Raw genomic sequence first — 24,660 nt, 5'->3', positions numbered from 1 at the left:
TATCCACCCAGAGAATTCTCTGCTGTTATATAAAAACACAGGGTTGAGCTTCAGGAAAGTGTACGAAGTGGACTCTGTTATTTCTGAGTCCATATTTCTTCCCCACGTGTCTACTGCTTTGAAAAAGATGTTCCTTTTGTCTGTTTAAAGTCTTTAGGGTCAGTTTCTTCAGAATGTTTTCCATGGTCTTTAGTAGTTTATCAAAACCTTTTTTAAAAAATCAGCTAAATCACTGGTTACCAAAAAAAGGGGGGGAAGGTTCCCCACTAGAGACCAGGAGCCCCTCCAAAGACCAGCCTACCCCTCTGGAGGCATCTTCACTCTGATAACTGATAACTGGCAGCAACTGACAGTTTAGCCTGCAGGTGTGAAGTCACAAAGCCTTTCAGATCTCCAAGGAGATAGGCCACCTCTCTTTATCCCCCTATCAGAGGTCACCTGCTCCACCTTTTCTACCTTCACCAAGCTGCCTGTTTCTCATTTCTTGCTTTGAAGACAGAGCTCTTTGGGGTAGACTGCCTCTTCCCATGGGAGCTCTGCTGGGCTAGTTTCCTGAGCAGGATGCATTGGGGCAGGCTGTTGGTCAACTTCTCACCTGATTCCCTTTCTGTTGCCCTGCTGACTTTTAGTTTTCTCCCAGCATCCCTTCGTCCTGGGTCAGCTCCCAATCTGGATTTAAGAAGGTTCAGCATGTTGGAGAAACCCAGCTTGGTGTTGGGAAACATAATTTGGCTAGCAGAAGAAATGGAATTCAATCTTGGATTTTAAGATATTGGGAAGGGAGATTCCTGCCTTGTCTTTCTGTAATATTTGCACTTTGGTGTGCAGGACAAAAAGGAGGGTGCCTTCTAACGAAGTCTAGTCCAATGAAAAGAAGGACCAGGGGAGACATGATAGCAGCGTTCCAATATTTGAGCAGCTGCCACAAAGAAGAAGGAGTCCACCTACTCTCCAAAGCACCAGAAGGGAGGACACGAAACGATGGCTGGAAACGAATCAAGGAGAGAAGCAACCGAGAACTAAGGAGAAATTTCCTAACAATGAGAACAATTAACCAGTGGAACGACTTGCCACCAGAAGTTGTGGGCACTCCATCACTGGATGTTTTTAAGAAGAGATTGGGCAACCATTTGTCCAGAATGCTATGGAGTTTCCTACTTCAGGGGAGAGGATTGGATTTCCAGAATCCTTTCCACCTCTGCTCTTCTGTTATTTATCCAAGTATAATTAACAGCTGAGCTGCGATGTGGCCCAAAGGGACATTGCCTACAAAATTGGCAGAGAGCTGCCATAATGAGTGGTGTTGATGTGGGTAGCTTGGTAGAACTGTTGTACTAAGAAGCTAGTCTACATCTTATTTACTTTTAACAATGGCTACATCTACATCTGATTTAGTTAACATGGCTCCAACATGGTTTGTTTGTTTTTTTTTTAAAAAATAAAGCCATAAAGAAAACATCTCACTGTTAACTCATTGTGAAAATGATATTCATTACAAATCCAAAGGAATAATTTTTGAAAATTGCACAAACCAACTTAGCGTAGTAAGGACCCTGGCTTTCCATAAATTTCCATGAAGGATTAAGTGGAGAAAAAAAAAACCTCCATTCAAAACTCTTTAGGGATTCAACAGTATAAAACCTACATCTACCTAAATTGAAGCTGAGAGCTCCGTCCTAATTTTCCTTTTGGGGAAGGCGCGTCATCTTAATTCATGCTTACGTACCTTTCAGGGAAATATGATCTCTACCAAAGCATGAATATATATATATATAAAGCCTGCTATGGACCTTAACAATTGCATTTACCCAACATATACAATTACTGGATTCACTCAGTTACAGTTTTGCGTGGTCATAAACTACCGATAGAATGTGGATGCACACACACTGTTAAGCCACTATTCTGCCTCACGACCTCTTAGTCCACATGTTAATTTAGACCCCCTTAATGCAGCGTTTCGCAACTTCAGCAACTTTAAGATGTGTGGAGGTCAACTTCCAGAATTCAGCTTTAAAGATATACAGACCCCCAATTCCAAGAATTCAGGAAAAATGTGGGGACTTCAAACCCAAGAATTCAATTATAAAGATATCTGGGCTTCAAATCCCAGAATTCAACTTTTAAGTTGCGTGGACTTCGATTCCCAGGATTCAGCTTAAGATGTGTAGCGCACACATCTCCCAAAATTCCTAGGCCCGTGATGGAGAACCTATGGCACGCAGGCCACAGGTGGCACATGGAGCCCCCTCTGCTGGCATCGCCAAGCTCAGCTTCACCGTGCGTGCCTGTGCGCCTCATGCCAGCCAGCTGATTTTTGGGTCTCTGCTGCGCATGCAGGAGATGCATGTGGGGGGTTTGTGAGCACGGGGTGTCCGGTGCCGTGCCCCCCCCCGTGCCACATTTTTGGTTTCAGGCTTCAGGGAGGCCTGCTAGGCCCCAGAGGAAGGGTGCGCGCATGCGCAGGGGAATCATGGGGAGGGGGTCGCATATATGCATGGGGCTGTGAGGAGGTCATGCGCATGCATGGGGGTAGGGCGCACTGCATTGTGGGTGTGGGCACGGACGCGATTTCGGCACATGAAGACAAAAATGGTAGCCATCACTGTCCTAGGCCAACTGTGCTAGGAATTCTGGGAAATAAAATCCACAAATCTTAAAAGTCGCAGCGATTGAGAAGCACAGTTTTAATGTCCCACCAAGCAGAGGATCCCTGCTAACCAGTTGGCATCACTGCCTTCTATACAATCTGGCAATTTCTCACATTTAGATGCTGATGGGTACGACGCCCACATGTGGCTCCAATAGAAGAAAAACTCTGTCCCTCAAGTCTTTGGTGCTCTCTGAGTTTGCTTGCAGACGTCTCATGACCCAACTAACCAACATCATCAGCATCAAGGGAGATATATATATATATATATGCTGGTTTTGTTGTATTCGGGTCTTTTCCCGTGTAAGGTTGAGATTGTCTTTGCAACGTTTCGGCAGGATCTCACCTGCCATCTTCAAGCTTGGGCTTAAAATGGGAATTGTTTCAGTAAGTGGAATGAAACAAAGCCAGCACCCCATCCCCTCCCACCAAGACTTACAGAAAGACAGCAGCTCCGTTCCCATTTTAAGCCCAAGCTTGAAGATGGCAGGTGAGATCCTGCCGAAACGTTGCAAAGACAATCTCAACCTTACACGGGAAAAGACCCGAATACAACAAAACCAGCATACCTACACCCGTGAAAATCTACGAAAACAAATATATATATATTTGTCCCTTGAAAGGATACAGATAGGGAGGGGGTTCAAAAAAGGCAAGAGGGCCGCTCCAAACACTCAATCCCACCCCTTCTCCTTTTTTGTGTGCAAGATGGTTGTGGCTGCCATTGTGACTTTCTTTGACTCCCTTCCACAGACTCCCCACATACAGCCTGGCTTCATTTCCCTCTCCACAATTTTTCAGCCCAGCACACAACAACACAACAAACGGTTGTTTGAGGTATATTTTGTACAGATGTAATTAAGACGGTACCTGCACGAATAAAAATTTGCCTTTGATACCGGTGGTTTAAATTTCAATGTACTCTCATCAACTTTTTACACTATAGAAATATTTTTTTAAAAAAATATTTACATTTGAAAGAAGAGCCATACAAAGACCTAGAGCCACAATTGAGCCCCAGATGTCTACTGCTTAAGAGAGAGATTTGTTAAATGAGTTTCCCCCCATTTTACGACCTTTCTTACCGCAGTTGATAAGTGAACCCCTGCAGTTGTTAAGTTAGTTGCACAGTTCTTAAGTGACTCTGGATTCCCCACTGACTTTGCTTTGTCAGAAGGTCACAAAAATATGTTGTCGGTTGCCACCTCTGCCTTTGATTACTTGTTATCGGCTGCCACAGAAACGGGGAGGGTGGGGGGCATGGAATTCGGGATGGGAATAAATAGTACTCGAGGTGATATGGCAAAGGGACTTTTCTTCTCACCATCTTCTGTGCATGCTGATGGCCGGTGTTTGGACTGGTCAAGGCCAACCGTCCTGCATACCAACGTAATGATGTTGCCTGGAGATGCAACGCACATGACACCTTAGAGAGTTGCAGATTGGACACTGGGGTGGGGGTCATTGGAGGGAGGGGGTTGGGTAATCGTTTGATATGTACTTGTTTGCGCCTCTCTGGCTCAGATCTTGCTTTACTTTCGCTGCTATCTTTTCATAACCAGTAAAAGTACTTTTTCATTCCATAAACAATGGAGTTGGGAGCTTTCTTTCTTGGCTACTGAAGGAGGCACGCCTGACATTAAGCCTGACACCAATTTGATCACATGTCCACGAGGATGTCACATCGGTTATAAGTGGGAAAAACGGTCATAAGTAACTTTTTTTTAGTTGTAAGTTTGAAAGTCACGAAACAAACTATTGCAAGTCAAGATTTCCTCTATTTAAGGAAAACAGATCGGTGTCGTCTCGAAGCTACTGAGAAGTATGAAGTCACCCAAGTCCACCAAAGAATTGTTTGGCTCAGTTTCCAGGAAGATCCTCCCATGAACATTTCACTTCCAAAGTCCTCCTGGCCAGGACAAGGTCAAGTGCTGGAACTGCTGGACTGGAGCTTCAAGCTGTTGGAAGTTGTGCACTGCAGGGATTTCGACCTGCGGGATTGCAGCACTTTGGCCAAGTACCAAAGGAAGATGAAGAAGCCTGGAGAAACAGGAGAAAATCACAGATGTTAAGCAGTTCCTGGAAGGGAGTGAGGAATTTGGACACATGAATCAAACTGCAGTGTAATGTAGTACTGTAGGAAGAACCTTGAGGAAAGGAGGAAGAGCTGCAGCCAAGGCAACAGATAGATAAAAGGAATTTGAGCCCAGGGCAGAAATGTAATCTGAGAAAGCATGTCAGAAAGGAAGCTGCCCAGTTCACGTGAAGATAAAGGGAGGTGGAAGTGTAAGTAGACTTGCACGTTTCTGTTACTATAACCTTATCATAAAAGTAGACAATATACAGTAGACGTTCCAAACTTACAACTAAGAAAAGTTACTTATGACCGTTTTGATATTTTATGAATGATAGAGTTGGAGCTAGAGAAACAGGAAAAGATCACAGATGTTAAGCAGCCTCTGAAAGGAATTGAGGAATTGCAGAGACAGAATGGCAGCAGGGTTGAGGGCTGTTGACCATCATATGCTGTAGAGAAGGGGTGTCCAAACTTGGGAACTTTAAGACGTATGGACTTCAACTCCAAAATTCCACAGCTGGGGAATTCTGGAGTTGAAGTCCACAAGTTTTAAAAGTTGCCAAGGTTGGATACCCCTGCTGTAGAGGGACTGAAATCCAGAGGTCAAGAACATATTCATTTGAATCTTCCTGAAGCTGGGATTGGAGCTGCTGGAGAGAAGGAGGGGGTGAGTCACAAGACAAAGACACTGAGGTGGGGGCCCTTAAACTCCATATCATTTGAATCTTCCTGAAGCTAGGATTGGAGCTGCTGGAGAGAAGGAGGGGGTGAGTCACAAGACAAAGACACTGAGGTGGGGGCCCTTAAACTCCATATCATTTGAATCTTCCTGAGGCTAGGATTGGAGCTGCTGGAGAGAAGGAGGGGGTGAGTCACAAGACAAAGACACTGAGGTGGGGGCCCTTAAACTCCATATCATTTGAATCTTCCTGAAGCTAGGATTGGAGCTGCTGGAGAGAAGGAGGGGGTGAGTCACAAGACAAAGACACTGAGGTGGGGGCCAGCGCGCCTAACGGCGCGCGAATCATATATCTATAAACCAAAATAGCAATAATACATTCTGGATTAGTGTGTTTGAGATTGTGATTTTATTTATTTCAAAATGACTGGCTTAGTTCAATGTAATAGCTGTTTTGCACCTGTCTTTCGCAGTACTCTTTTCAAATTTGGATACTGTCCCCTTTGTAAACAAATTACGAGTCTACATAGGCAGATTACCTATCTAGAATCTGTAATCTGTGCTCTCCAAGCAGAAACTAGGTGTCTACGTCAGCCATTCCACTCTATGGTGAAGCCACACTATCAGCCCCCTCTACCACAAAGATCTTGCAGGAGAAGAGCTGTCTGGACAACTGTGGGATCTGGCAGGTTGAGAGCTGTGAACCATAAACCCAAAGCTTTTGCTGTGACCCAGCAAAACAGATATAGTGCCCTTGCTGACCTTAATGGGGACACTAAAGAGATAGGTCAAGGCAGTTGTGATAATGATGACTCAAATAAGCAGGGGATCGTAGTCCAAAACGAAGAACTTTCTTCGGAAAGGCGAAAAGGGGAACCAGGTATCACACATCAGTCGCAGAAGAAGATCAAGGTATGTAAAAAGAGAAGTCACCTTCTGGTTGGTGATTCAATCGTAAGAGATGTTAATTTAGGAGAGGATACGGAGGTTTTAAAAGAGGTCAGGTGTCTGCCAGGTGCTACTGCCAGCAGAGACAAGAGGCGTATTCTTAAGATAGTCAAGAATGCAAGTAAGGACTGTGACGTTGATGCTATTATACATCTTGGCACTAATGATCTATCCCAGAAAGATGTACTTTCTGTGCAGAATGATTTCCAGAACTTGGGGTATGAACTTAATAGTATAGGTTGTAGGCTTATCTTTTCAGAGGTTTTACCTGTATATAAGGAACAAAAAGGGAAGGGCCAGCGTGTAGCAGAGTTTAATGTTTGGCTAAAGGAGTGGTGTAAAAGGGAAGGCTTTGGTTTTATTAGTCATGAAGCCTGTAGCTGGTCCAATGAAAAACTGTACAAAAGAGATGGGTTGCACCCATCCAAGAAAGGAACTGAGTTACTTGGCATTAAATTCACAGATTTTCTTGATAAACATTTAAACTGAAGAGCGGGGACAGAGAATTAATAGATACAGAACATCTCTGTCCCCAGCAAACTAAAATTCATAGGGTTATAAATGCATGTAACATAGATGTGTGTGTGGGTAAGATTATCACTCCTGCTGTCAAGCAAAACCAAGCATGTAATAGTGATTGTCATACCATGTGCATGAATCACACAAGTGGCAAGAAAATAGGGGCAGTCAGGCATAATACAGGTTATGTAGACAGTAAACACAAGGTCAATCAAAATGGACTCAAATGTCTATATACCAATGCACAGAGCATGAGGAATAAACAGGGAGAATTAGAAATTCAAGTAAAAGAGGGCAGATATGATATTATTGCCATTACAGAAACTTGGTGGGATGAAACTGACAAATGGAACATACAGCTAGAAGGATTTAAATTATTTAAAAGAAATAGACCAAATAAAAGAGGAGGTGGAGTTGCACTATATATAAGAAATAACTATGTCTCTACAGAAATAGAGCACAACAATAATGAGAACTATCTTGAATGCATTTGGGTCAATATTAAAGGTTGTGGGGGAAATGACATTGCCATAGGTCTATACTACAGGCCACCCAACCAAGCAGAGGAAGAAGATGAACTTTTTGCTAGTCAGCTAACTAAGGTATGTAGGAAGCACACCACAATAGTAATGGGAGATTTTAACTACCCTGACATCAACTGGGAAACAAACTCTGCACCAAGTGGAAGATCCAACAGGTTCCTAACAAACCTAGCAGACAACTTTGTTTTCCAAAAAGTAGAGAAGGAAACAAGGGGATCAGCCATACTGGACTTAATTCTCACTAACAGAGAGGAAATGATAGAAGGTGTTGAAGTCATAGGAACCCTGGGGGCAAGTGACCATGCAATATTGGAATTCAACATTATCCAAACACAAGTAGTAGAACAAAGTCAAACTAGAGTCTTGGACTTTAAGAAAGCTAATTTCAATAAACTTAGAGAGAGCTTGGGAAAAATTCCATGGATGAGAATCCTCGAGGGGAAAACAACTCAAGAAGCTTGGGAAATTTTGAAAAATGAGATTAGAAAAGCCCAACACAATACCAATGAAGAAGAAAAACAACAGCTCCCAAAAGAAACCAGCATGGCTGCATAAACAACTATCTGACAAACTGAAAGACAAAAAAAGTAAGTATAAAAAGTGGAAGGAGGGGGACATAACTAAGGCAGAATATCAGCAAATAGCCCGAGCCTGTAAAGATGAAGTGAGGAAAGCTAAGGCTCACAATGAAGAAAGGCTTGCCACAAAAGTAAAAATTAACAAAAAAAGCTTCTTCCAACATGTTAAAAACAAGAAAAAAGTTAAGGAAACAATTGGTCCATTGCTAGGAGAAAGTGGCAAGAAGGTGACAAGCAACAGGGAGAAAGCAGAACTATTTAACTCATGTTTTGCATCTGTCTTTACACAAAGGGATAAAACAGTCCAACCTATCAAAAGCAGCACCACAAAATTAGGAACACAAATTGAAATAGGGAAGAAAATGGTAAGTGAGCACCTGTCTACCCTAGATGAGTTCAAATCACCAGGACCGGATGGATTACACCCCAGAGTTCTGAAGGAACTAGCAGACGAGATCTCAGAACCACTGAATTATATCTTTCAGAGATCCTGGAACACCGGGGAACTACCAGAGGACTGGAAAAGAGCTGATGTGGTTCCCATCTTCAAAAAAGGGAAAAAATTAGATCCAGGAAACTACAGACCTATCAGCCTAACCTCAATACCAGGAAAGATTCTGGAAAAAATAATCAAGCAACGAATTTGCGAACACCTAGAAGCAAACAAAGTAATAGCCAAAAGCCAACATGGATTTGTCAAAAACAGATCATGCCAGACTAATCTTATTGCATTCTTTGATAATGTGACAAAATTAGTGGACCAGAGGAATGCCGTTGATATAGTTTACTTGGACTTCAGTAAGGCTTTTGATAAGGTAGACCATAACCTACTACTAGATAAAGTAGAAGAATGTGGGTTAGACAGCATCACCACCAGATGGATTGGTAACTGGCTGACCAACCGCACTCAACGTGTAGTTCTCAATGGAACTGCATCTACATGGAGGGAAGTATGCAGTGGAGTACCCCAAGGCTCTGTTTTAGGCCCAGTACTCTTCAACATCTTCATCAATGATTTGGATGAGGGAATAAATGGGGAACTCATCAAATTTGCAGATGATACCAAGCTGGCAGGAATAGCCAACACTCCAGAAGATAGGCTTAAGATACAGAAGGATCTTGACAAACTTGAACATTGGGCACTATCTAATAAAATGAAATTCAATGGTGAAAAGAGTAAGGTTCTACATTTAGGCAACAAAAACGGAATGCACAGGTACAGTATAGGTGATACCTTACTCAGTAGTAGTAACTGTGAAAGGGATCTTGGAGTCCTAGTGGACAACCATTTAAATATGAGCCAGCAGTGTGCAGCAGCTGCCAAAAAAGCCAACACAGTTCTAGGCTGCATCAACAGAGGGATAGAATCAAGATCACGTGAAGTGTTAATACCACTTTATAATGCCTTGGTAAGGCCAGACTTGGAATACTGCATTCAGTTCTGGTCGCCACGATGTAAAAAAGATGTGGAGACTCTAGAAAGAGTGCAGAGAAGAGCAACAAAAATGATTAGGGGACTGGAGACTAAAACATATGAAGAACGGTTGCAGGAACTGGGTATGTTTAGCTTAAGAGAAAGAAGGACTAGGGGAGACATGATAGCATTATTCCAATATCTCAGAGGTTGCCACAAAGAAGAGGGAGTCAAACTATTCTCCAAAGCACCTGAGGGTAGAACAAGAAGCAATGGGTGGAAACTAATCAAGGAGAGAAGCAACTTAGAACTGAGGAGAAATTTCCTGACAGTGAGAACAATTAATCAGTGGAACAGAAATTGCCTCCAGAAGTTGTGAATGCCCCAACACTGGAAGTCTTTAAGAAGATGTTGGATAGCTATTTGTCTGAAACGGTATAGGGTTTCCTGCCTAGGCAGGGGGTTGGACTAGAAGACCTCCAAGGTCCCTTCCAACTCTACTATTGTATTGTATTGTATATATTTATTTGATGACAATTTCTCCATATAGAAGGCCATTCCTGTCAGCAAATGAACACCGTCATTAAACAAACCAGTGCTACGACGCGCCAGTTTGATCAAAATCTGGAAATAAATGATGGTTTTCAGCAAAACTGTTGCATACCATGGTAGCGTAATGATTAGTCCTGCAAGCTATTTGTTCTGACTGCAATTTGGCCGTTCGAATCTCACCAGGTTCAGGGCTGACTCAGCCTTCCATCCTTCCGAAGTGGCAGTGATGGTTTCCTATCAGTGCGGACTGGTTCCGCCGAAATGACAGGAGCTTGGCGGCGTGGATTGTTGGAAGTGGCAGCGACCCAGGCCTGCCACGCCCCTGAACTGGTTCTCCCGGCGTTGGCATAGATGCCGCCATCTTGCTCTTTGCTTCTGCACATACGCAAAGCAATTTTCATTGTACTGTGCTTGCATGCGTGGGGTATGTCCCTGAGTGAACCAGCAGTAGTGGTTGCCGGAAAACACCACTGCAAGGTGGGTAAAATGACCCAGATTGTTGGGGGGCAACATGCTGACTCTGTAAACTGCTTAGAGAGGGCTATAAAGCACCGTGAAGCAGTATATAAGTCTAAGTGCTTTTGCTATACTAAACAAAAAATTGTAGGGACTTTTTCAAGCAGATTTAACTCATCCAACATGCCAAGATGGTAGCCTGGGTTTCCACACTGAACCAAAAACCACCTACCTCATTTTATGTAGTCTAGCATGCTCTGCAAACCCACCCTGTGGATAGTGTGGAATAAGATAACGATTGCTCCCAAATCATCCAATAGGAATTGTCTTCTCCTCAAGCCCCAGTTGCTCCACCTTTAACACTACAGTTGTTATATGTGGCAGATTGGTTAGGTCCATGAGATTCGTTCTACTTGAAGCCTTTGTCTACCTGGAGATGCTGGAAGTCACTCTAAGACTTCTCCAGGCAAATCATGGGTTTTACCTACCATCCTCTAGGACAGGGAGTTGGACAGGGAGTTCAACTTCTGGGAGTTGAAGTCCACAAGTCTTAAAATTGCCAAGTTTGAAGACCTCTGCTCTAGGATCTGCTTCACTTACAAATTAGATCAATATTTCTCAGTCTTGGCAATGTCCAGATGGGTGGACATCAAGATTCGGGATTCTGGAGGTGGAGTCCACCCCGCTGAAAGTTGCAAGGTGTGGAAACATTGAATTAGGTTGAAAAGATGCATCTCAAGTTAGCAGTGACCTCCATGTCACACAACAGCCCAAAGGTAGGAGACCAGAAGCAGTTATCACCCTATGACCTTGAAGAAAGTTGTTGACTGTTGTGGCCTGTTGATCGTTGGCCCCTCCAGCAGCCGAATCAGAGGAGGAGGCATCAGGGTCAGCATCAAGGCAACCCAAGAGCTCCGAGGGGAAAGAGGGAATGGAGCTAGCAGAGAGAGAGAGACAGAGACAGAGCCTGGGCTGTCCATCAGCCTCAGATGGACAGCCAACAGCCTCCAGGTCTGGAGATGATTGATGAGGAAGATGAGGAACAGCTGGGTCCAGTGCCTGATGTGTGGATGTGCAGAAAGCAGAGGAGAGGAGAGCAGTGGAAATCTATGGGCTGGTCCTGGGGATGGAAGAGCCACTGCTGCTAGCGAAGCCTCACCCTAGCTCTGGGGACAAAAGGCAGGAGGTGGAGATGAATAGATGTGGCAGACAACAATTCATCTCCCTGCTGGACGGACTCGTTAGTCTGTGGAGAGAGATCCTCAGCCCTCAGATGGAGAGTCAACAGCCCCCAGGTCTGGTGAGGAAGAGGAGGAACAGCTGGGTCCAGTGCCTGACATGCGAACGTGCAGAAAGCAGAGGAGAGGAGAGCAGTGGAAATCTATGGGCCGGTCCTGGGGATGGAAGAGCCACCACTGCTGATGAAGCCCCACTCTAGCTCTGGGGACAAAAGGCAGGGAGTGGAGATGAATAATTGTGGCAGACAACTATTGCCAGACAGACTTGTTAGCCTGCAGTGAGAGAGAAACTTTTTGCCGGGGTTGCTGGAGCTCCTAATAAAGGAATCTTTGAGTTCACTTCCAAGGGTTTGACATGTTTGGTGAGCGGGGTCAGAACATCGACAGTGAAAAGTTAGACGAGCAACAACGTGATTATCCCATCCCCTTAGGATCTGCTTCACTTTCACAAGCTCAGATTGAATGGAGAAGAGGAAGTCACAGAGCCAAAATACATCTCTCTCTTGTGTTGCGTGAAAATCCAGGGGACAAAATCTGGCAAAGTGACAGATCTCAAGACTAAGGGGAGCAGGAATACTCACTGACCTTGGAGAGAGTTGATGATGGTGAAAAGATAGACGGCCACCAACTTAAAGGTCCCGGAAGCGAACGCCAAGAAGACCAGCCCCCAAGGAATGCCCAGGACGCAGCTCAGGCCAAGGAGCATCACCGCATATTCCCAGTGATGCTCTCGGTGTCTCAGCCTGAGAATCTCATACACCATGGTGGCCAGCATGATGCTGTTGAAGAGCAGCACCAGGCTTAAATAGCCCAAATTCAGGAAATTGTTGATCTCCTTTTTGGTAATCCAACAGCTGGAGAAGAAGAAGAAGAGAAAAACACAGAATGGTTAAGTCTAGGTATTATTTAATTAGCCGGAAGATGCATGAAAACTGGAATATGAGCATTCAAATAGGCTGGGAAATTTTCTTTAAGTTGACACCTTCCCCAAAAAGAGGAATTTCCAGGATTCTCCAGTGCCAATCATGAATGTAACGCATCCCACCCTCTTTGTGGCCTCTGATCATTCCCTGATTGCCTCGTTCTCCAAGAAACTTGATTGATGGAAATGATGTTATAGTATTACCTGGTCACAGGCAGTGGTGAAATTCAAATTTTTTTGCTACTGGTTCTGTGGGCATGGCTTGGTGATCATGTCACTGGGTGGGCATGGTTTGGTGGTCATGTGGCCGGGTGGGTGTTACTGCACAACTGACTCACACACAATATAAAAGCAGCTAGACTTCACACAAAATGTCTCCTGCAACAAGCAAGAACCTCACAGAGTCACAGAGAGCTCAAAAACCAACTATCACACTTTACACAAAAATAACACAAAAGCTACCCAGCTGACACACACACAATGCAAAAGCAGCTGGACTGCACACAAATGCCCCCTGCAGCAAGCAGGGACCTCAGAGACAGGGGTGAGTTCCTGCCAGTTCTAAGCTCTTCTATAGAAGAGGTTCCACAAATCTACAGTGCCGTTTAGAATCGGTTCCAGCTCCCTCCCCCCAGCCCGTCCGCACATCATCAAGATGAAGAGCGAGAGGAGGAATTCTGGGAGTTGAAGTCCACAAGTCTTAAAGCTGTCAAGTTTGAACACCCCTGGGTTTTTTTTTTATCTAAAGGGCTAGGGGTGCAAGGGTCTTGTAACTTGACAGCTTTAAGACTTGCACGCTTCAATGCCAGAGTTTCTGAGCCAACATTTTGGTTGCTAAGCAAGAGCGTTGTTAAGTGAGTTTCACCACATTTTACAAGTTGGCCATGCCCACCCAGCCACATGACTGCCAAGCCACTCCCACTCGGTCACATGACCAGCAAGCCACTCCCACAAAGCCGGCCACACCTACAGAAGAGGTTCTAAAAAAATTTGAAACCCACCGCTGCTCTCAGACAGACAGCCACAGCTGATTGTCCCACAGCTGATCAGTAGTAAAGAAAATGCTGAAAAAGTTTGTTAAAAACTGGCCCTAACCGACAGCATTTCACCCCTGGCTACACAAGAGACACAAGGGACCAAACAATGGGCTATGCTAAGGAGGCAGGAGGTGTAATGAGCCTAGTTGTAATACATCTTGATAGAACCATAGAATCCCTGGCCTGGAGGAGATCTGCAAAGTCTTCTCGTCCAACCTAATGCCCAAGAGCTGATACCAGGGCTCCCCAAACTTGGCAACTTTAAGACTTGTGGACTTCAACTTCCAGAAGTCCACAAGTCTTAAAGTTGCCAAGTTTGAAGACCTCTGGCTTACATCATCCTGGACAAATGTTGCCCAATCTTTTCTTGAAAACTTCCAGTGTTGGAGCATCCATCCATCTATCCAGCAATGGAGCACTTTCATATAGATGATAGAGAGACAGAGACAGAGACAGACAGACAGAGATAAGTAGATAGATAGATAGATAGATAGATAGATAGATAGATAGATAGATAGATAGATAGATAGATAGATGATAGATAGATAGATAGATAGATAGATAGATGATAGATAGATAGATAGATAGATAGATAGATAGATAGATAGATAGATAGATGAGAGAGAGAGAGAGAGAGAGACAGACAGACAGAGATAAGTAGATAGATAGATAGATAGATAGATAGATAGATAGATAGATAGATAGATAGATAGATAGATAGATGATAGAGAGACAGAGGGAGAGACAGAGACAGATAGATAGATGAGACAGAGAGATAGAGAGAGATAGAGACAGACAGAGACAGATAGACAGACAGAGATAGATAGATAGATAGATAGATAGATAGATAGATAGATAGATAGATAGAGAAACAGAGACAGAGAGAGAGAGATGAGACAGAGAGAGAGAGAGACAGAGACAGACAGAATAGATAGATAGATAGATAGATAGATAGATAGATAGATAGATAGATAGATAGATAGATAGATAGATAGATACATAGATACATAGATAGATAGCTACATAGATAGATAGATGATAGGGAGAGACAGACAGCCCTCAGAGATATGACTTAGTACAGCAACATCTCCAGATGTTGGATCTCAGCCTCTGCTACCCAGAGATGGAAAGCTGTTAATCCTCAAGGAAAAAATGCATCTTTCTGAATAGACAATAGGGGCCATTTGTTCTATTCCCCCAGGAACTTACATGGTTATGTTCGTGTATTTATCAGGAGCCTCGTAGACCTTAAAAGAGGAAGGCCCATAGTAGGATTGATCGATCCCAAAAAGTAGGCATACAATGAGGGTAGGAAGACCTGCAGAGGAGAACAGTTGGAGTTAATGCCACATCCAGTCCCTCCCTACAATTCCACAACAATTCTTGAACGATAAGTTCAAGCCAGTATCAAAATGCAGGAGTAAAATTCAGCAGGTTCTGACAGATTCTGGAGAACCGGTAGCAGAAAATTTGAGTAGTTCGGAGAACCAGTAAATACCACCTCTGGCTGACCCCAGAGTGGGGTGGGAATGGGGGTTTTGCAGTATCCTTCCCCTGTAGTGGGAATGGAGATTTTGCAGTATCCTTCCCCTGAAGTGGGAATGGAGATTTTGCAGTATCCTTCCCCTGTAGTGGGAATGGAGATTTTGCAGTATCCTTCCCCTGTAGTGGGAATGGAGATTTTGCAGTATCCTTCCCCTGAAGTGGGGAGGGAGATTTTGCAGTATCCTTTCCCCAGGAGTGGGCAGGGAATGGAGATTTTGCAGTAGCCTTCCCCTGAAGTGGGGAGGGAGATTTTGCAGTAGCCTTCCCCTGGAGTGAGGAGGGAATGGGGATTTTGCAACATCCTTCCCCCAGGAGTGGGCAGGGAATGGGGATTTTGCAGTAGCCTTCCCCTGAAGTGGGAAGGGAGACTTTGTAGTATCCTTCCCCCAGGAGTGGGGAGGGAATTGAGATTTTGCAGTATCCTTCCCCCAGGAGTGGGCAGGGAATGGGGGTTTTGCAGTATCCTTCTCCTGAAGTGGGGATGGAGATTTTGCAGTATCCTTCCCCTGAAGTGGGAATGGAGATTTTGCAGTATCCTTCCCCTGTAGTGGGAATGGAGATTTTGCAGTATCCTTCCCCTGAAGTGGGAAGGGAGACTTTGTAGTATCCTTCCCCCATGAGTGGGCAGGGAATGGGGGTTTTGCAGTATCCTTCCCCTGTAGTGGGAATGGAGATTTTGCAGTATCCTTCCCCTGAAGTGGGAAGGGAGATTTTGCAGTATCCTTCCCCCAGGAGTGGGCAGGGAATGGGGGTTTTGCAGTATCCTTCCCCTGAAGTGGGAATGGAGATTTTGCAGTATCCTTCCCCTGAAGTGGGGAGGGAGATTTTGCAGTATCCTTCCCCCAGGAGTGGGGAGGGAATGGAGATTTTGCAGTAGCCTTCCCCTGAAGTGGGAAGGGAGACTTTGTAGTATCCTTCCCCCAGGAGTGGGGAGGGAATTGAGATTTTGCAGTATCCTTCCCCCAGGAGTGGGCAGGGAATGGGGGTTTTGCAGTATCCTTCTCCTGAAGTGGGAATGGAGATTTTGCAGTATCCTTCCCCTGAAGTGGGGATGGAGATTTTGCAGTATCCTTCTCCTGAAGTGGGAATGGAGATTTTGCAGTATCCTTCCCCTGTAGTGGGAATGGAGATTTTGCAGTATCCTTCCCCTGTAGTGGGAATGGAGATTTTGCAGTATCCTTCCCCTGAAGTGGGGAGGGAGATTTTGCAGTATCCTTTCCCCAGGAGTGGGCAGGGAATGGAGATTTTGCAGTAGCCTTCCCCTGAAGTGGGGAGGGAGATTTTGCAGTAGCCTTCCCCTGGAGTGGGGAGGGAATGGAGATTTTGCACTATCCTTCCCCTGCCACGCCCATCAAGCCACAGAACCGGTAGTAAAAAAAATTGAATTTCACCACTGCCAAAATGGGAAAGAAATCTTCGAAAAAATAGTTCCCGAGTAAGAGATAGTGAGAGACAGATCCAAAACAAGGATGCAAAAAAACAAAACAAAAACCTTTTGCCACTCACCCCAACCCATTAAGGACAGCTTGACAAGTAGGCATTTCACGTAGGAGTTGAAAACGTGGACCACCAGCCGGTAGAGACTGTAGCCCTCAATGGCCATCCAGGTCAAGCATGCGAGTACGCCAAAGTGCAGGAACATCCCACCAGCTTTGCAAGCTACGTCTCCCCCCTCAAGAGCCGGGTACATCGCAATGAGGAAGCCCATGTCGAGAAGAAAAATGGCCCAGAGGAGATTCATGTGGACATAGACAATGTGGTCTCTCTGCTTCTTCCTGCGAAGAAAAAAAGAGCATCATGCTTCTTTTCTTGGCTGTACGAAGCTCACAGCTGCAGCCATGGGAAGTCTTAGCACCTGTTGTAGGAAAGGGTTTGATCCCCAAGACCTGATCCCTGAGTTATCTAACCTGCTTCCCTCCAGATGTTCTACATTCCATTCTCATAGTCCATTGCTTTTGGCCATGCTGCTTGGGGCTCATGGAAACTGAAGTTCAAGAGACTGGACAGCCACTGGTCATTGACCTCTGTCCATCTCAGATAACATCTATCCTTCAAGTACACACGGACCCCCCACCATCCCCCCCGCTTTGTTCATCAATCAACTTTCTTTCCAATCAGCCTCCATGTTGTTTCCAGCGTCTTTCTCCCAGCTTGGGATAGGACCAGATGGACTTTCCTTCCACCACTTCTCTCCAGATGTTCTGCAGAACATTCTCATATCTTCTTTTAAATAGCAGAGAACAACTATACTTCCAGAAAGCACATCCATTTTAACAGCATCTGTACAAGTATAGTCTGAAATGTAACACTACAAACAGTGTATATTGTCAGCACTGTTTGCTGTTTGCTGCAAGGAGGCAAATTGCTGGGAGGCAGAGGCAGATTTCTCTCCCCCTCTTGTTTTCCTCCCCAAAAGCTAGGTGCAACTTATACTTCGGAGCGTCTCATACTCCGAAAAATACGGTATCTAACCTGCTTCCCCCCAGATGTTCTACAGGCCATTCCCATAGTCCATTGCTGTTGGCCATGTTGGTTGAGGCTCATGGAAACTGAAATCCAAGACACTGGACAGCCACAGGTCATCGACCTTTGTCCATCTCAGAAAACATCTATCCTTCAAGGGCTCACAGATTCCCACCACCCCATACAATGCTGTCCAGATGAGATTCATGTGGACATAAACCAAGGGTGTCAAACTCAAGACCCAGGGGCCGGATCTGGCCCATGGGGTGCTTAGATCTGGCCCGCAGTGCCTCTGCCAATGAAAATGGAGCTTGGGAGGGCTGTTTGCAACACTCCTGAGCTCCGTTTTCGCTGGCAGAGGGTTGCAGGGGGCTGTTGCAGCTGAAAACGGAACTTGGGAGTCTGTTTTCACTGGCAGAGTGCTCAGGCTACCACAGACGCCCCCAACACAAGTGATGTTGCCCCCGGCCGTCCAACGTCAAACACAATCTTGATGTGGCCCTCAATGAAATCAAGTTTGAAATAGGAAATAGGTCCAAACCAGCCCCAGATCTACCATTAGAAAATGTATACCAAATGCACACCGTCTCCCACCCTCCTTTGGCTGCAGGCTATGGTGTCTCCTTCCTGCTAAGTTGGGAGGTGAATGTCCCACTCTTACGGCCATCTGCCATGAGCTCTGAATTTCAAAAAAGGTCCCTTTTAGAAATCCTGCAAAAGCCTTGCGTAACCTTACTTTGGTGATTATCACCAAGCTCAGTTTCTGACACTGAAGTGGCGTGTGTGTGAGAGAGAGGGGGGGGGAGGCAGACAGACAGACAGACGGAGAGAGACAGAGACAGAGAGACAGACACATACATAGATAGATAGATGATAGAGAGAGGGAGACACAGAGAGAGACAGAGACAGATAGATGGATGAGAGAAAGAGACAGAGGCAGAGGCAGAGACAGACAGATAGACAGAGATAGATAGATAGATAGATAGATAGATAGATAGATAGATAGATAGATAGATAGATAGATGATAGATAGATAGATAGATAGATAGATAGATAGATGATAGAGAGAAACAGAGACAGATAGATAGATGAGACAGAGAGAGAGACAGAAACAGATAGATAGATGAGAGAAAGAGACAGAGGCAGAGACAGACAGACAGACAGAGATAGATGATAGATGATAGATGATAGATAGATAGATGATAGAGAGAAACAGAGACAGATAAATAGATGAGACAGAGAGAGAGACAGAGACAGAAAGAAAGAAAGAAAGAAAGAAAGAAAGAAAGAAAGAAAGAAAGAAAGAAAGAAAGAAAGAAAGAAAGACAGATAGGTAGATACATACATACATACATACATACATACATACATACATACATAGATGATAGAGAGAGAGACAGAGACAGATAGATAAAACAGAGAGAGAGAGAGAGAGAGAGACGGAGACAGACAGATAGAGATGAGAGAGAGAGACAGAGAGACAGAGAGACAGAGAGACAGATAGATGAGAGAGACAGACAGACAGACAGACAGACAGACAGACAGACAGACAGACAGACGAGGGAGGGAGGGAGAGAGAGAGGGAGGGAGGGAGGGAGAGAGAGAGTGAGAGAGAGATCAGACAAAATCCCATCTCAGTTTTACAGGTTTGGTGATTACTGGAAACAGCCTGAAAATGGTAAATTGCAGCTTGTGGCTAGATCATCTTATGGGTTGGCAGCCGTGTATGTGACTCAGGTAAAAAGGAGTCATTTTGAATTTTACTCCGCTAGCCATTGCTACTCTTTGGGTGGTGCTCATCCCCGTTTTGAAGCCATTGAGTCAGCCACGTGGCCAGCATGGCATCACAGAACGCTGTTTCCTCCCCACCAAAATGCTACCTATTTATTTACTCTCATTTGCATGCTTTCAAACTGCTAGGTTGGCAGGAGCTGGGGTGAGGGGAGGAGCTCACCCTGCCGCATGGAGCTCGGGTCTCAAACCTGGGCTGCCAGTTTTCCGGTCGACAAGCCCAGAGCCACCATGCTACCCAATGTGACTCAGAGAGCTGGGAAAAATATGTGCTGAGATGTTCCTGCACATTATCTCACGGGGTTCTTCTTCAATGAGAAAAACATTGCGTGTCTTTCTTTGTTCCTCTTTCGGTGCTACTCCAACTTCCTTCTAAAGTCCTTCTGAGTCTTCCTCCTTTCCAAATCCCAACGTAGAGCAAGATATCAATGCATTCCTACCTCAAGCAAAGGAAGACAATGGTGACGAGTGACGCCAGAGCTGAAACGATGCAACCAACATAACTGACAATGCTCAGGTACTCCTGGTGGATCTTGTCTATATTTGAGGAGGGGAGCTGTGGAAGAAAAGGCAGGAAGGGAAAGGTCTAACAAATGTAAAGACTTTCCAGCAGCTCCAGGACTGGAGGAATCATTCATGTTTTGAATGTGGTTGGTGGGCTACAATTAGAACACTTTGCAAGAAGCAGCGAGGCCTTCAAGTCCAACGTCCTATCAGGGGTCAAATCCCTGGGAGATGGCTGTCTTCCTCTTGAACACATCCTGTGAAGAAAAACTTCCTCTCTTCCTAGTTCATTAGCTCCACAAACAGTGGAACAGTGGAATGACTTCCCTCCAGAAGTTGTGGGTGCTCCATCAGTGGAGACTTTTAAGAAGAGACTGGACAGCCACTGGCCTGGAATGATAAAGGGTCTCCTGCTTGAGTAGGGGGCTGGACTAGAAACCGTGGTGGCATTCAGCCGGTTCGGACTAGTTCAAGCGAACCGATAGCGGTGACCTGAAGTGAGCCACCCACCTACCCTTGCTCTCTGTCGTCCTGGTTAGCCACGTTTTCTAAGCCACGCGCATGCGTGCAAATTGCCCACGCAAGTAAAGCGCACACCCAGAAGGCTGCGCACATGCGTGGCAGGTACAGGCATTTTCATCCAATATTATTATTATTATTATTGCCTTTTTTGCCTTCCTTGGCAAATTATCTTTACTCAAGGTCAATCTCTCTTTTAGGATTAGTTTTCCGGTCCTTTTTCCTTTATGGAATTTATCCCTTCCTTCCATGGCATTTACTCTGGGTTCATTCAAGTCCATTTCCTGGAAAATCAAGTCTACCTTCAGCTTCAATTTAAAAAAAAAAAACAAGTTAGTTAGTTAGTTATTTTGTCAACCATGTAAAAGATAACAGGTATAAGTATAAACATAATATGAATACAGTACATGGGGCGCAAATAAATGGGGACAGTGGGATAGGGACGATAGCCACGCTGGTGCGCTTATGTATGCCCCTTACAAACCTCTTAGGAATGGGGTGAGGTCAACAGTAGACAGTCTTAGGTTAAAATTACGGGGGTTTGGGGATGTTGAATAATATTACATAAATAGAATTCTACTATTATATAGTCGGTTTTTCTTGGTTAGGTTGAAGGGTAAGAGATCTCCTCAGGCCTTCTGATCCCTCATCACTGGCCAGCCTCTCTGAATTTCTGGGAGTTGTAGTCCTCCATCATCCTTTGTCCCCATCATGTCCTCTACAGCAGAGGTGTCAAGCTCAAGGCCCGCGGGCCAAATCCGGCCCGCAAAGTGCTTAGATCCAGCCTATGAGGCTGCCCTGGAAACAGCGAAGGATCGGCCCGCCGCAGCCCTCCCGAGCTCTGTTTTTCGCTGGCATAGGCTTGCAGGAGGCCGTCACAGCCAAAAACGGAGCTCGGGAGCCTGTTTTCGCTGGCAGAGCACTTGGGCCATCACAGGTGCCCCCGACATGAGTGACATCAAACTGGCCATGCCCACCCTGGCCACGCCCACCCCAGCAACCCCGAGGTCAAACCCTAACCCTGATGCAACCCTCAATAAAATTGAATTTGACACCCCTGCTCTACAAGGATGCTGGTATGGAGTTTGGTACTTACCATGAGCACCGCAAAGAAGGTAAGATGGTCACAGAGGCAGGTTGTTTGGTATACTCCAGGGTCCATATCACAGCCTGATGTATTCCACTTGCCGATGTCACCCGCTACGGTCAAAAGGAGAGGCTACTTTAGGGCTGATTCCCTTGAAGGAGATGAAACGAAAGAGCCCACCAACTACCAAGGGGGGCGAGGGGGGTACTTTTGATGTTAACAGTAGCATAGTGAGAAGCAATCCTGGTGGTCCACAACTTACGACCACAATGGAGCCTAAACTTTCCGTTGCTAAGTCAAGGACTAAGGGAGACATGATAGCAGCATTCCAGTGTTTGAGGGGCTGCCACAAAGAAGAGGGCAATCAATTTATTTTCTAAAGCACCCGAAGGCAGGACAAGAAACAAGGGATGGAAACTAATCAAGGAGAGAAGCAACCTGGAAACTTCCTAACAGGGAGGACAATTAACGAGTGGAACGAAAGTTGCCTTCAGACCAGAGATGGTATTCAGCAGGTTCTGATCAGTTCTGGAGAACTGGTAGTGGAAATTTTGAGCAGTTCAGAGAACCAGTAAATACTACCTTTGATTTCCCCCACCCCTTCATCTATTCTCAGACTGCCGAGTCCCAGCTGATCTGGAGGGAATGAGGATTTTGCAGTAGCCTTCCCCTGCCACACCCACCAAGCCACGCCCATCAAGCCAGCCACGCCCGCCATGCCATGCCCACAGAGCTGGCAGTAAAAAAAAATGAATCCCACCACTGCTTCAGACGTTGTGGGGGCTCCAACACTGGAGTCTTTTAAGAAGACACTGGACAGCCACTTTTCTCTAATTGTGTGAAATCTCCTGCTTGAGCAGAGGTTGGGCTAGAAGACCTCCAAGGTCCCTTTCAGGTCATTCATTCTACCTCTACCTCCAAGGTTCCTTCCAACTGTGTTATTCTGGAGTCCAGGGATTCGGAGGGAAGGCCCGAATCAGACGATCCCCAAATCCCTCCAGGCAAAGCAGCCTGTTGCAAACCATCTTCTGTCCCCACCTTGCAAGATGCTTGAATGTCCCCAGACTCTCGCTTCGGGCTCAGCTAGGTCCCCTCCTAAGTCCCCCACCGGAAGAGCAAAAGGCTGGCATGCCCAGAGAGATGGCTCTGTGTGCCACTTCCAGCACGTGTGCCATAGGTTCGCAATCACTGGTATTGGGTCTCCTGCTAAAGTAGGGGGTTGGACTAGATGACCTCCAAGCTCCCTTTCAACTGTGTTATTCTGTTATTCCTTTCAAATGTTCACATTCATGCTCCCAACTTCGTTGGACACTTACGCTTCGCGCCCATAACCCAGAAGACACACTTGGGAGTAAAATTCCTCTGAAATCAAACCAAAATTCAAAGAGTGAATATAATGCATGGTATTTTTTTAAAAAAATATATAAAGTACAGCGAACTATCATAGAGATAAATGCAACGTTTCTTAGGCTCTGCAAAAAGTTTAAGATGACTTCAGCTTCAAAATTCAAGCTTCAAGCCAACACTTCAAAGTTTAAATTGCTGAGCTTGGGAAATACAGATATATACTTGTTGATACTTTGGGTTTACATGCAGTTTGGGTGAGTCACTGAGAAGATTGCAATCTTCTACCAATGTGGTAATACAGGGGTGTCCAAACTTGGGAACTTTTAAGACTTGTGGATTTCAACTCCCAGAATTCCCCAGCCAGCATGGTTTGCTGGGGAATTCTGGGAGTTGAAGTCCACAAGTGTTAAAGTTCCCAAGTATGGATGCATATGGTAATATAAGAGGAACTGAAGGTTTGCTCTCCATCCATCCATTTTTTCAGGCGACACAACATGTTATCATTAGGTGATGTCTTGCTGTCCCATTGTCAATCCTTCTCTTGCCATGGTGGCTTCTCTTCCCAGTCCAGTTCCTGCCTCCCTCCAAAATTTGGGGCAACAAAGCCCAACCCTTGTTTCGCTGTGCAGAGTCATAAATTTGCGATGGGCGGCTAGATAAATGGAAATAATCAATCAATTGATCACTTGATGACCCTGGAAACTATTTCTCCAATCCTCCTTATTAGGATTAGTCAGCCAGCGCTATTGACAAATGATCAGAAACATTACAGTTAATTCTCTATGATTTGAGACTGAGAAACATTCACTAACGAATACACAATTGTTATTGTTACCATTTTCAGACTAAAAGTGCTAAATAATAATTTTTATAACTAAACATATCTACCAGTCTACCTATTTACCTACCTACCTACCCTACCTACCTACCTACCTACCTACCTACCTAACTACCTACCTACCTACCTACCTATCTCTATCCATCTATCTATCCATTATCTGTCTGTCTGTCTGTCTATCTGTCTATCTGTCTATCTATTTATCTATCTATCTATCTATCTATCTATCTATCTATCTATCATCTATCTATCTATCTATCTATCTATCTATCATCTATCTATCTACCTATCTATCATCTATCTATCTACCTATCTATCCAGCCAGCCAGTCATCTTGTCATTATCTATCTATCTATCTATCTATCTATCTATCTATCTATCTATCTATCCATCCATCCATCCATCCATCCATCCATCCATCTATCCATTATCTGTCTGTCTGTCTGTCTGTCTATCTATCTATATCTATCTATCTATCTATCTATCATCTATCTATCTATCTATCTATCTATCTATCTATCTATCTATCTATCTATCCAGCCATCCAGTCATTATCTATCTATCATCTATCTATCTATCTATCATCTATCTATCTATCTATCTATCTATCTATCTATCTATCTATCTATCTATCTATCTATCATCTATCTATCTATCTATCTATCATCTATCTATCTATCTATCTATCTATCTATCATCTATCTATCTATCTATCATCTATCTATCTATCTATCTATCTATCTATCTATCTATCTATCTATCTATCTATCTATCATCTATCTATCTAGCCATCCAGGCATTATCTATCTGTCTGTTGTGAGAATGTGTGCCAGCCATCTTATTGTCATGTACACATGCACGCCAGTAACTGGAAGTCTAGCTTGCCAGTGTGCATGTGCACGCCGGAAACCGGACATTTAATTTTCAGTGCGCGCATGCTCCCTGGGCAGCTGC

At 44.8% G+C, this 24,660-nt stretch overlaps 1 protein-coding gene across 2 annotated transcripts in view; it reads right to left on the bottom strand.

The window, feature by feature from the left end:
* Positions 1-3,267: 3,267 nt before the first annotated feature.
* The window catches only part of LOC309397202 (adhesion G-protein coupled receptor G1-like), a 42,088-nt gene continuing 20,695 nt past the window's right edge, over positions 3,268-24,660 (bottom strand). For both annotated transcript variants that reach the window (XM_081963035.1, XM_081963036.1), the window contains exons 7-13: positions 22,838-22,883; positions 21,531-21,634; positions 19,852-19,967; positions 16,664-16,932; positions 14,822-14,930; positions 12,239-12,507; positions 3,268-4,690 (exon numbers count right to left, since the gene is read on the bottom strand). In XM_081963035.1, the coding sequence (XP_081819161.1) occupies positions 4,575-4,690; positions 12,239-12,507; positions 14,822-14,930; positions 16,664-16,932; positions 19,852-19,967; positions 21,531-21,634; positions 22,838-22,883 (1,029 nt within the window). In that variant the 3' untranslated portion in view covers positions 3,268-4,574. The remainder of the gene's footprint in view (positions 4,691-12,238; positions 12,508-14,821; positions 14,931-16,663; positions 16,933-19,851; positions 19,968-21,530; positions 21,635-22,837; positions 22,884-24,660) is intronic.

This window comes from Natrix helvetica (genome assembly GCF_964273705.1).
Source record: "Natrix helvetica genome assembly, chromosome: 10".
In the NCBI taxonomy this organism is placed as follows: domain Eukaryota; kingdom Metazoa; phylum Chordata; class Lepidosauria; order Squamata; family Natricidae; genus Natrix; species Natrix helvetica.
The sequence above is the reverse complement of the archived record's forward strand: the minus strand, read 5'-3'. Positions and strand labels throughout refer to the sequence as shown.